This window comes from Lissotriton vulgaris, chromosome 3_1, assembly GCF_964263255.1.
Source record: "Lissotriton vulgaris chromosome 3_1, aLisVul1.2, whole genome shotgun sequence".
NCBI lineage: Eukaryota > Metazoa > Chordata > Amphibia > Caudata > Salamandridae > Lissotriton > Lissotriton vulgaris.
In genome coordinates, this window is record NC_141689.1 from 1,246,705,644 (window position 1) to 1,246,718,829 (window position 13,186).

Genomic DNA, 13,186 nt, shown 5'->3' on the forward strand with positions numbered 1-13,186 from the left:
AAATTGTGGGGTTGTTATTGTTTCATGTAATAAAAATTTATTTTTTTAAAATGCTCTCAGCAACTAATTTATTTATCAGCAACACTGATATTCAGAGAACCTCACAAAAACAATATTTCAGTGCTCCCAATTACAGTGAGATACAGACTCCTGAGACAGCACTGGACTTTGCTGGCACTTTACATATTTCATCTGGTGAGGCCTTTTCTTGTGAATCCATGACAGTCAGAGGTTTCTGGGAAGTAACTGTTATGGTTACTGTTGACAACTGGTGCATTTCTATGGAGTGATCAGTGCTCTCTCTCTTGTAATGTAATTATGAAGCGTTCAGACGAATGAGACCATGTAACATTAGAAACCTATTAGAGCAGAAACGGAGCCCTTAGCTAGATCATTTTGCAGGAATGTTTTCCTTGTAGCAGGAGCCCCTGTTAATGTCTAGCAGCAAATATAGAACATTACGCTTCTGTTTACGAGGCGAAACAAAGCATGTGACAATTTTGCACACACAAACACACACACAAAATAAAATATGAATCCGTCAAATCTGCATGAATGAAGCAATAAACTCTCATCCATTTTTGTAACTTGTTTTGTTTCAGGCCAAAAGCAAACTTATGGGAAGTGAACACACTCAATAAACACACAATCACAAATGCGGATCATGTTAAAATATATAATAACACCATGACGCACATAGGAGGCTAATGCACACCACATAACCATGATGCCAGATCACCTTAACCAAGGCTGCTCACCTGGGGAACTCTGTATACTGTATCTTCTATCAAAGTCTGGATCCTCAACGGGGTACGAATCTTCCTTTTCATTTGCTCTTAGTGAAAAGACTGAGGTCGCAATAAGAGGACCTGAGAAAACCAAAGTCATAATTAATTTACATTTCCTAAGTATTGACTGATACAGTCCAACTATTCTGTAAAGAAAACTGCAGGTGAGAGAAGTGATCCGCCTCATGACTATCAGTGGCGTGACTGAAAGCAGCATGCGTCTACTACTGGTGAGATCCACTGATCACACAATTGCTCTCCTGCTTAGACTCTTATTTCCAAAAGAGACAACAAATTAGAAATGTTTGTATCAAGAAAATCTGAGGAGACTACACTTGACACTTAATCAATATTGAGTAGAACAAATGCTGCTTACACCTAGCCCAATTTCTAGTTCAAAACTTGGAAACACCTTATTGGTCAATCCCATTTTGAGTTAGCAAGAACGGGGGGAATCAGAATAATGAAAATGTGGTCATGGGCAAAGCCAGGCGTTTTCCCTGGAGTCACTGCAGTTCTGTCACATTAAATGATTTAGGGCTAGATGTAGGAAGGCAATTTTGAGGTCGCAAATGGCTGATTCGCAGAATCGGGCTATTTGTGAATGCAAATAGGCATTTCAAAATACACAAACCTCAAATTGCGCTTTGGCAACCTGTTACCGGATGTCAATTTGTTTCAAATTTAATAATATTGCTCGGTTATTTAAAACCTTTGCAAAAGAAAAACATTATGAGGCATAGTTAAAAAAATATATATCATAGCAGCAGCACCATGCATCAATTACAAAATTAAGATAGACTGGTGTAAACAAAACTGCATGAGAGTACCAACGTGTGGGCACAGTGCATAACAGATCATAAAGTGAATACTAGCAATCCATTGCAAATTTAACTGTAGAAAACATAATTAAATCATCATCATCATTAACTTTATTCAGTCGTTAATACCATCAAAATGCATAGGCCTACAAAAGTATGGTAAATAAAACAAAATTTTACATGATAAAATTGTAAGAGAGTAGATGATGTTATTCATACAACAACAAGCATATAAAAACCCGAGCCATTAAGGAATATAAACAAATTAAAAGAACTGGCTTCAAAGGTATTAAAACCATACAAGCAAAAAACACATAGAAAATACAAAAAGTGCTGGTGCATAATTGTTGGAAGTGCAGAGTAGCTCAGTTCTCTGTAGATTGTAGATAAGTCATAAAATACCATGATCCTAAGACATCAAGTACAAACTAAACACTTTATGAAAAGTAATACTTAATCAGATGATATGCTCAATTTATTTTAGCATAATTAAAAGGACAAGTTCAGTGACAATAACACTATAGATCTAATATTACAAGATTACCATCAACGACTGTAATAAAAGGATACCAAACATGTGGGCAAAGTGCATATCAAGTCATAAAGTGCATACTAAACAGTTCACAATACTTGTCAGTCATAAAGATACCATCCATAAATGAAAATGCGAGGAAGATCCTAATGTACATTCTTAAGAATCTGGATTGCTCAAGTGTGCTTTACCATTACATGTAATGGGGTGACCCTGTAACCCTCATAACCTGGGTGGGTAATACAATAAATAATAATGGTTCTGTCGGACAGAAATACACAATGATGTAGTATTCCAATTGTATTATTTGTATACTTCGTCCCTAATTAGGATACAAAGACAGTGGTACATATACCAATATAATCAACCACACTGACCACAAGGCAAAAATGAAGGTGAATTTTTACTCATACAGGAGGTGGAATGAGGCGTTGTTTCCTTGATTTTTCCCAAAGCCGTTGTGGGTATCCGTCACCTTCTTACTCTCAAAACCCCTTTTGAGAGTAAGAAGGTGACGGATACAGACAACGGCTTTGGAAAAAATCAAGGAAACAACGCCTCATTCCACCTCCTGTATAATTAATTAGTACAGAGGTCTAAGGAAACTTCAATTTATTGTCTGAGTCGGCTGACCAGCAGTACATTCCAGAAAAAGACCAGGACTCCGAGTGGAACAAGGTCTGCAAAAGGCTGTCCCATATATATATATATATTTACAGTCCTGATGAAGACCCGTTTCTGATGCGCAAAATCAAAGCATCGCTCCCCAGGGTCGAAACGTCGACGCATTCCCTTCTTGCATGAAACAACTATCAAAAATCTTTTAGGACCCAAGAATGAATTGATGTACCTACTGGATTATTGTATATATAGTTGTCGTTGCCAATAAGTATATGAATTGACAATTTTACTTGTTGTTTTAATTGTGTACCAGTCTTGCACAGGATTTATGTGCTTTGTATGTTTTATGTTTGTTTTATGGACAGTAACTTGAATACGTTTGATTCAAATTCAGAGAATATGAAAGTGTACGAGTAAAAATTCACCTTCATTTTTGCCTTGTGGTCAGTGTGGTGGATTACATTGGTATATGTACCACTGTCTTTGTATCCTAATTAGGGACGAAGTATACAAATAATACAATTGGAATGCAAGTGTACTTTACAGCAGTGGTTTCGCAGAGTATATAAAGAGCCAATAAAGTTGCCACGGACTCACATTAAGGTGCAGTTTAATTTTTTAAGAGCAGGCAGTGGGCCCTGGGACCTCTGCCTGCTCTTAAAAAATATTTCCTCACACACTCACAAAGAGGAAGGGGTCCCCTACTTGAAGTAGTTGTCTGATCGGTGGCAGTGGAACAGAGCCCTGTTGCCAACTACCATGTGTTGGGATTCTTGGTCTTATTGGGGTAGGAAAGCTCTTTGTTGAATAACTCACATGTAATTAGGGCATTCTTTTATATTTCCAAATGCTGGTGTAGCAAACCATTCACCAATTCTGACAGACTGCCTATAGATGAAGGAGAAAATCTAATCCTTTTGTTTGTAGTAAAGGCTGAGCCAGGTGCCTCAGCTGAACAGAGAAAGACAGAGGGGGCTGCCTGGAAGGTAACTTGTTGTGGAAGGTGATCACTGTCCTCCTTCTCGTCGAGATGGTATGAATAGACATTACATATTAGTGAAAGAGTGACAAAAGTATAATCTAATGTGGAACGGGTTGATTTTGAGTGGAATGAAGCTGGTGGTGGAATGCCTTCCAAGAATAGGCTGTTAAGTGCATAGAACCTTAGATGCTGTAGATCTCCTAGGAATTGCCTGCTGATTTTATTTAGTTTGACGGTTTAATTTTCACCCTGAGCTGGTATGTCCCAAAGTGAAGACTGAGATGATGTGAAAACTCTTCGGGAGAGGAGGATCCTAAGAGATGCAAGTTGAAGTCACCTGACACCACAAGGTTTGAGGTCTGTTCTTCTAGATACCTCAGAATTTCGTTTATCAGCAATCTTAAGGCCTTTGACCTATTTTAGGGTGAATGTAAATGTTGGCAATTACGACCTCAGTTTTAGCATTCTGGCAATAAATCGTAATCCTGACTGTATTTATTTCCGGGTCATTCAAATGCAGTGACTTGAAAGAGCCTAGGCTTGTTACTGATGTAGACATTTCCTGGCCGTCCTTTAACTGGATTCAATGTTTTGCTTTCTAGGCCGTTGATGTCCTAAGAACACAGATGTACGGATTCTAACAGTCCCTTGGAGTGCGTGCAGTGTGCTGAACCTTGTAACAGGTTCCTGGTTGCGCGATTTATTGTGTGCAAAAGCCTTCTCCAATTTTGGATCACGAGACCCAGCTATTTGCGAGTATGACCCGGATTGATTCCTAGGTGCTGCTCATGTTGGCACTGATATACCCATCGCCCTTAAGGACTAAGTGTGTGGTCTTAGTTGGCTGTGCATTGTCTCTGGACTGATCCGAGCCAAGCAAAGTTAGACGGTATCAAGGTTCGTGATGGGGTTTTCCACCTGATTCCCCAACTCCTGAAGGTCAGCCATTCATTCAGCATTTTCCAGACTGTCTCTGATGACCTCCAAGTGGTCTGTGTTGCCTCATTCTCCAGTGGACTTCCGGAGTATATAATTTCAATTGAAGCAAGGTCGTCTGAGCTTAGGTTTTCCAAGTTGGCAATAAGGGTTAATAGTCGTAGAATGTTACCCCTGTTTAGGGTGTCACAGTTGCCTTTAGATTTGCATTCAGGTAAGAAAATGATGATGTTTGAGTCTGACTGGTCGTTAAGAATTTTCTGAGGTTTGTATTGAAGTCTATGAGGATATTGTGGTTTACGAGGGAGTTTCTAGCATGTTAGGCGGAGTAATTCTTAGAACAAGGGGATCTTCAGTTGGTGCAATCAACTTTAGAGCAACTAGCTGGGTGCAGCCCTGCTCTGCATTAAGCTCTCCTTCTGTCTTGAGTATCCTTGATGTTAATGAGGGGTTTCCTTCTGAATCACCACCCAGCGGGGTACTAAGTTTAACCCTGACTGCAAGGTTAGCTCCTGTCTTAGTGTCAAATGGTCCACCTATCTGTTGGGCTTCTATACTTGGTCGAGGGGTGCTCAACTCTATGCATCGGAGATGCTTCTTTTGGGTCAGTTGGATTTATAATTGCAGTTGACTTGTTGCTCTTAAGGTCTTTGAGGGCCTCACCACTGACTGCATCAAAGCACCTGGAACAGCCGACTCCAGCTTCTTGTCTTGACTGCTTGCCTACTGCTGGAGTCTCTTGTACGTGAAGTGGTGTTTCAGGATTATTGTTCTCTGGGAAACTGTCACGGTTTGGGTGTGGAGTATTCTCCACAGTAACTTGTAATGTTATTTTTCCTTCTTTGCTTATGTCAGGCTTGTGCGTTATTTGGACTACCTTGGTGCGTTAGAAGTGTTTGTCAAATTAGGTTCTAGTTTATTTGAAATTTCTGCCTGCTCATTTGATGAGGAGTTCTCAGCCCCTTTGGATGATCTGATAGTATTTTGATCCAAAGTAGCCTTGACCTAATCGGTGAGCGTGTTAATTTGTTGTAAGGCGTGAGCTGCCAGGGTAGAGCAGGAATGCAGTAACTGAGCTCTAGTTTCGGGCTTGGGGGTTTATTTTAAGTCTGTGAGTAAGTCGCTGAGCATGATAGAAAGGGTAGATAACTTATCCAAAACTGGAGCACAGGTGCATCTAGCTTGTGACAATTGAGGGTCAGCCTCAGCTCCCTTGATGAACAAGTTACTTACCTTCGGTAACGCTTTTTCTGGTAGATACAGTATCTGCCTGTGGATTCCTCACCTTGTGAATATCCCCCTGCGTCAGCAACGTTCGGAAAATTCTTTGTAGCACGCTGGCGTGGACGACGTCATAGGAGCACGGCATAGCACGCGACTCCATCTGACATCACCGACTCCTTATTAGGCCTACGTCGGCGTGATGACATCAGTTCCGCCTTTTTTCCGTGCCTTCGAGGCACCCGGACGGACCAATGACAGAAGAAATATACATATACACTGTACATATAATCCTAAAACCGCACACACACAATGTGTAGCTAAGGTCTGAAAACCAAATATAAATACAATCATAAACATGCATATGAATGCATAAATACAGGTATAGCAGAACGGACAACGGGGAGGCGGGGGGGTCAGTGAGGAATCCACAGGCAGATACTGTATCTACCAGAAAAAGCGTTACCGATGGTAAGTAACTTGTTCTTCTGATAGATACATCTGCCTTGTGGATTCCTCACCTTGTGAATAGAGTCCCACAGCAGTCCCCACTCCCGGAGGAGGGTGTCCACTCTGCTATACCAGAAAATCTTGGAGGACAGAGAGCGCGAAGTGGCCGTCCCTCCTCACCTCAGTATCTAAGCAGTAGTACTTTGCGAAAGTGTGGAGGGAGGCCCAAGTCGCGGCTCTGCAAATGTCCTCAACAGGAACATCTCTACAAGGCAGATGTTGCAGACTTTGCTCTAGTTGAATGAGCTCTGATACCCCCAGGAGGGTCCTTACCTGACAGAGAGTAGCAAATCTTGATGCACAGGATTATCCATCTGGAAAGTGTGCGCTTGTGATCCGCTCTGCCCTTTTTGCAGCCAGCAAAACCCACGAAGAGCTGATCATCCATACGATAGTCTTTAGTCCTATTGAGATAGAAACTGACTGCTCTCTTAGGGTCCAAGCGATGAAGCCTCTCCTCCTCATTGGAAGGGTGAGGGGGAGGATAGAAGGTAGGAAGGGTAATGGATTGTCCTAGATGGAAGGGAGTTACCACCTTAGGGAGAAAAGCAGCCCTGGTCCTGAGTACCATTCTTTCAGCATGCATAGTCAAGAATGGGGGCTTGGAACTAAGAGCTTGAAGCTCACTTACCCTCCTTGCCGAGGTAATTGCAACCAAGAAGACCGTTTTAAAAGATAAAAGCCTCATGGGACACTTGTGCATGGGTTCGAAGGGAGAACCCATCAAATAGGTTAAAACAAGATTCCAATCCCAATGAGGAATAATAAAAGGAGTAGGAGGGAACTTATTAGTAAGACCCTTCAAAAATCTTAAAACCACAGGAGACTTAAAAAGAGAGGGCTGACCCGCCAAACAGAGAAATGCCGATAAAGCAGAAAGATAACCCTTGACTGTGGCAACAGCAAAACCTTGCTGCGCCAGAGAAAGAGCAAACTGTACATTGTCTGACAATTGAGCCTTCAAAGGGTCAACAGCCCTCTCCCTACACCAAGAAACAAATTTAGACCACCTATAAGAATAGATAGACTTAGTGGAGTCACGCCTAGCAGAAAGAATGACATCAACCACATCGTGAGGGAGAGAAAAGGAAATCAAGTTGCCCCGTTCAATCTCCAGGCATGAAGGTGTAATGTCTGGAGGTGGGGGTGTAGAACCTGCCCCTCCATCTGAGAGAGGAGGTCTGCCCTGAAAGGGAGACGGAGCGGCGGGTGAGAGAAGAGGTAGAGAAGATCCCTATACCACACCCTTCTTGGCCAATCCGGGGTGATCAATATGACTTGGGCCCGGTCTTGGCGAATCTTCCTCAGAACCCGAGGAATCAAAGGTATGGGAGGAAACGCGTAAAGGAGTTGTGAGCCCCAACAACTGAAACGTGTCCCCCAAGGCTCCTTGCATCGGAAACTGGAGACTGCAGAATGGCGGTCAGTGAGCATTCTCGTGAGTGGCGAACAGATCCACCCGAGGAGTTCCCCACATCCGAAAGATGTAGCGTCCACTCGTGATCGGCCGAGAACCGCCAACTGAGTCTGTCTGCACGTACGTTCAGAACTCCGGCCAGGTGATTTGCCATTAGACAAATCTGATGGTCCTGAACCCAGCACCAGAGTCGCAGAGCCTCTCTGCAGAGACACCACAACCCCACTCCTCCCTGTTTGTTGATATACCACATTGCGGTTGTATTGTCCGTTAGGACTTGAACTAACGGACCGCGAAGGGAAGGGAGGAAGGCCTTGAGCGCCAGACGTATTGCCCGCAATTCTAGAAGGTTGATGTGATGCAACCTTTCCTCTGGAGACCAAAGACCCTTGACCTCCAGATCCCCCAGATGAGCACCCACCCTAGAGTGGATGCATCCGTTATCACCGTGGCCACCGGAGGAGGTAGTTGAAAAGGCTTCCCTTGAGACAGATTGCCTTCCACGCCCCACCAAGACAGATCTGCCGCAGTTTCTCTGGAGATCCTGACTGACTCCCTGAGGTCTCCGTTGTGCTGATACCACTGTCTGCGGAGGCACCACTGGCGTGCCCTCATGTGCCAGCGTGCATGGTTGACCAATAGAATGCAAGAAGCCATCAGACTGAGCAGGACTGGAACAACCGCTCCATTGTAAAATAAAGGGATCATTTCCTGTATGTCGCGAATCCTTTGAGGAGGAGGGAATGCACGACACACAGTTGTGTCCAGTACCGCACCTATGAACAGGTTGCGCTGGGAGGGCACCAGGTGAGATTTGGGTACATTTATTGAAAAACCCAACCTGTGTAACAACTGAGTTGTCACCTGCAGATGACAGAGCACTATCTCTGGAGATTCCGCTTTGACCAGCCAATGTCCAGGTACGGGAATACTGGAATCCCCGACCTTCTGAGACGTGCAGCCACCACAGCCATCACCTTGGTGAAAACTCGAGGCGCAGTAGTAAGCCCAAACGGAAGGACCGCAAACTGGTAGTGTTGAGATCCCACTGTAAAACGGAGATACTTTCTGTGCTACTTCAGAATGGGAATGTGAAAATAGGCATCCTGCAAGTCGATCGACATCATCCAGTCTTCTTCAATCAGCGCTTGAAGAACCTGTGCAAGTGTGAGCATTTTGAACTTCTCCTGTTTGAGATAGAGGTTCAAAATCCTGAGGGTCAGGATTGGACGTAACCTGCCATCCTTCTTGGGGATCAGGAAATACCGGGAGTAGTACCCCTGACCCCTTTCCTGCTCTGGAACCACCTCTATCGCAACTTTTCTGAACAGTGCTAGGACTTCTTCCTGCAGGAGAAGCAGGTGGTCCTCCGAACAATAACCTTGGCAAGGAGGGTAATTGGGAGGGAACTCCTGAAAAGGAAGTGCATACCCATTTTCTACGAGATTGAGAACCCAAAGATCTGATGTAACCAATTCTCAATCCCGTAGAAAATGGAGTAAGCCGACCCCCTACTGGACCCGCATGACCCGGAATGGCGGATCTAGGGCTGCTTTGCTGCTGCGGGTGGGGGATGATTGTTAGAGGAGGAAGTAGAGGAGGAGGAGGCTTGGCGTCCACGAGCCCGACTCTTTTGTCTACCTCTGTAAGACTTATACAATGGGTTCAGCTGTTGCTGCTGCTGCTGGCCTTGTTTATAGGAACGAAAAGTGGATCTACCAAATCCCCTAAACTTCCTGGTGGTAGAGCCTCTAGCCTGCAGGCCCAAAGATCTTGCCGTCGCCGGCTATCTTTGAACCTCTCCAATGCTACATCCGCTTTTTTCCAAAGAGGCCAGTTCCGTCAAATGGTAAGTCCATTAGAGTAGACTGTACATCTGCTGAAAATTCAGACGACTTAAGCCATGCAGCTCTTCTCGTGGCAACAGTAGAGCCCATTATCCTGGCCACAAAGTCCGTCGTGTCCATGCCACTCTGAATAACCTGGCGGGCCGCTGCCTGAGTATCAGAGACTACTTCATTGAAGTTCTTTCGAACTACCTCCGGAAACTTAGTTGACAACTGTTTCACAGAGTCCATCAAAGCAAGAATATATCTCCCCAGCAGGCAGGTAGCATTGGTAGATTTAAGAGCCATGCTACCCGAGGAGAAAATCTTTTTTGCAGACTGGCCCAATTTTTTAGAGTCTTTATCGGCTGGCACCTGTGGAAAAGAACCTGCAGACCTGTTGGAACAAGTGGCCTGCACAACCAGACTTTCCGGTGAAGGATGCGAAGACAGAAACTCAGGGTCACGAGGTGCTACCCTATAACGTCTTGCCACCGACCTGGACACCGCAGGAGCAGTCAATGGTCTTTTCCAGACCTCCATTATTGGCTCAGTCAAAGCCTCAGTGAATGGGAGTGTAGGCTCTATATTAGAGGAAGGCGAATGCAAAACCTCCGTGAGGATGTTAGACTTGAACTCAACGGTAGGTAAAGTCAGATTAAGCAGCTCCGCAGCCTTCTTAATGACGACATAGTAGGGTGCCACGTCCTTAGATGGTGCATCAGAAACTGATGGCAAACTCCACTCAGGAGAGAGTTCCAGGCCACTAGCACTATGTAGGTCCTCAAAACAGTCCCCTTGATCCAGAAGCTCTCCTTCCTCTACTTCAGGATCTTCGTACTCCTTTTCCTCCATGAGGCGTTGAGCTCTGCGCCTCAACCACTCCAGACGAATCGAAGTCGTCGGATCCGGTGACGACTCAGACGGAGCCGGAGTCGAACGAGGAGCCGGGACAGCTGGAGGACGAGAATCTCGAACCGGCGTCGTATCTCGATCAGGTTCTCGAGGTCGCTTCGGAGCCAGCGAAGCCGTGTGCAGAGTAGATGACCTCGGCAGCGCCGTACCGAGCCAAGGTGTATAAGGCGTCGGCATAAAAGGTGCCGGAGCGTAAGCTTGAGGGACACCCAAGTTAAAAGACAACGGACCCATGGGACCAGCCGGTGCACCAGTGGGGTACATTGCCCTTGAATAAACGCCAAACATGGCATTAAGGAAATTTGAGGGGTCCTGTCCAGGACCAGGAAAGGGAGGGTACAAATCCATCGGCTGCTCCGAAGGAGGCTGCTCTGGCATCGGTTCTTCCTGGCCCTCTTGGTCCTCTGGGTTTTTCCACCGGAGTCGGTGCCCGAGGAATCTGCTCATCTTCTTCATGCGCCGAAGAATGACGCGAATCCGGATTCGGTTCTTGCTCCGGATCCGGGGAAACCTCACGAGATCACTCAGGTGAAGGTGACACGAAGTCCTTGTGATGTTTACGAGAAGAAGACTTCCTTTTCGAGTCCGAAGACTCTTTGCCAGAGTGATGTCTTGAGCTTTGCTTCCTCCTCTTGTGCTTCTTCTTCGAGGAGCTCGAAGCATGACCCGAAGCAGACTTCGATCTGGTCCTCGATCTCACTCTGGACCTCAATGCCGATCTCGACCTAGATCGCAACTTCTGCTTTGACCACGAACGTCTAAGTGTTGACCTCGAAGACCTTCCAGCTTCTTTTCCTTTCACCTTGGCCAGCAGAAGTTTCGCCTCACGTTCTCTTAGAGCCTTTGGGTTCATCTTGAAGCAGGATCTGCAGCTCTTGACATCATGGTCCGATCCAAGACACTACAAACAATCGTCGTGCGGATCAGTAATAGACATAATGCTGGCACAAGATCTGCACTGTTTGAACCCCTTCTTCCTCGACGACATCCTCAACGAAGAACAGACACTCAACAGAGAAACAGTAACACAAAATAGCAATAAGTTACTATCTGAAACACAGAAGATCTCAGAAACCGTTAGCGTCAACGACGCGGAAAAAAGGGAACTGATGTCATCACGCCGACGTAGGCCTAATAAGGAGTCGGTGACGTCAGACGGAGTCGCGCGCGATGCCGTGCTCCTATGACGTCGTCCATGCCGGCGTGCTACAAAGAATTTTCCGAACGTTGCTGACGCAGGGAGATATTCACAAGGTGAGAAATCCACAAGGCAGATGTATATATCAGAAAAGGTTATTTAAGTCTTCTGGTTTTTCATCTACGCCGGCGACAATAAACACTAAGGTATTGAGTAATGATAACAGGCTGTCCATTTTATTTGACTGGTATTGTAGGGCATCCACTTATAGTTGCATAGTGTTTAAAAGAGATGTCTAGATGGTGTCCGTAAGCGATTCTTCTTACAGTCTTATTTACACTTTAACGCTTTGAGTACTTCCTATCTCAGGTGAAAGCTGAGCATACAAAGCTACCATCACCTCCTACTCCTGAGTTGTATGGTAGGAGATGTCGTTGTGTATTGCCTGGACCTCTTCCAAGACTTGCTGGCCTGAATGCTCTTGGCTGACGTTAGCCTCTAGGCCATGGGTATGCTCAGTGGCCTTTAGCAGTGGAGTGAGCAGAGTCCCTTCCCCATGATTAGGTGCTTTGGTTGTCAGCTGCACCCCATGGGCTGAGTTTAAAGATGGACAGGCCAAGGGCTTGCGTTTGCATAAGAAGTCCCTGTGGTTCAAAAGTGTTCCTTCGTCAGTGGACCCATTGGAGTCATAGATACGGTTAGGTGCACTTACTACCTCCTTCGGAGAGGTTTGATGGTTTAGAGAGCTGATGCTTGGGGGCCTCTTAAAGGATTGTTCTTTGGCTACTTCCATAGTTCCTTTGTTGTTTACAGCCTCCTTTGTGCAAGGAGTTGTATGACTGGACTGGCCTCTGTAAATGGGAGGGATCCAGCTGGTGCCGGCCGCACCTTCTTTTGGTCATTGTGTTGGGATGAGCCATTAGGGGTCAGACCATCTAGATAAGTAGGGTCCCCCTCTGAGGGGTAATCATTAATGTTTGGTTTTAAAGGAGTCGGCAAACCAGTTAACCCTTCGTTGCTGGAGTAAAGGGCAGACCCAGCATCCTTCAGAAAACTGAATTTTGGATATATTTTTGGCTGAAATTTGCAAGTCATTGCCTTCGAGGTGGGGGCCTCCTCATTTGTTAAGATTCCTTTATGTTGAACCATAGGTTTTGCGTTGGTGGAAACCAATGACAGTTGATCTTGTTGGTCTTACACATTGGGTAGTTTGACAAATACTTCTTCTCTTGACAGTCTATGTGGGGATTCACAGTCTGTCTGTTTGCAGGGGCCTGTTTTAAGTCTGAGACAAAAGAAGGGTGCCGCTGGATGTAGTTGTTTAGCGGTGTGTGATAACCCTGCTCTTACCAGGGCTATGCTGTCTGTACTGGAATAGAGAGTTGCAATCAACGGATTGTCAGAATGATTAAGTAATGGCTCAATAGCGCACGTTCAGGGATGATTCAAGTAACCATGTGCCTGAGTGCCCTTCAGATT

General features: G+C 45.2%; 1 protein-coding gene across 1 annotated transcript in view; it reads right to left on the reverse strand.

The window, feature by feature from the left end:
• LOC147727737 (uncharacterized) overlaps positions 1 to 13,186 on the reverse strand; it is a 214,146-nt gene that overhangs the window by 141,376 nt on the left and 59,584 nt on the right. Inside the window, exon 3 of the mRNA XM_086961737.1 lies at positions 759 to 869. Coding sequence (XP_086817863.1) covers positions 759 to 869 — 111 coding nt within the window. The remainder of the gene's footprint in view (positions 1 to 758; positions 870 to 13,186) is intronic.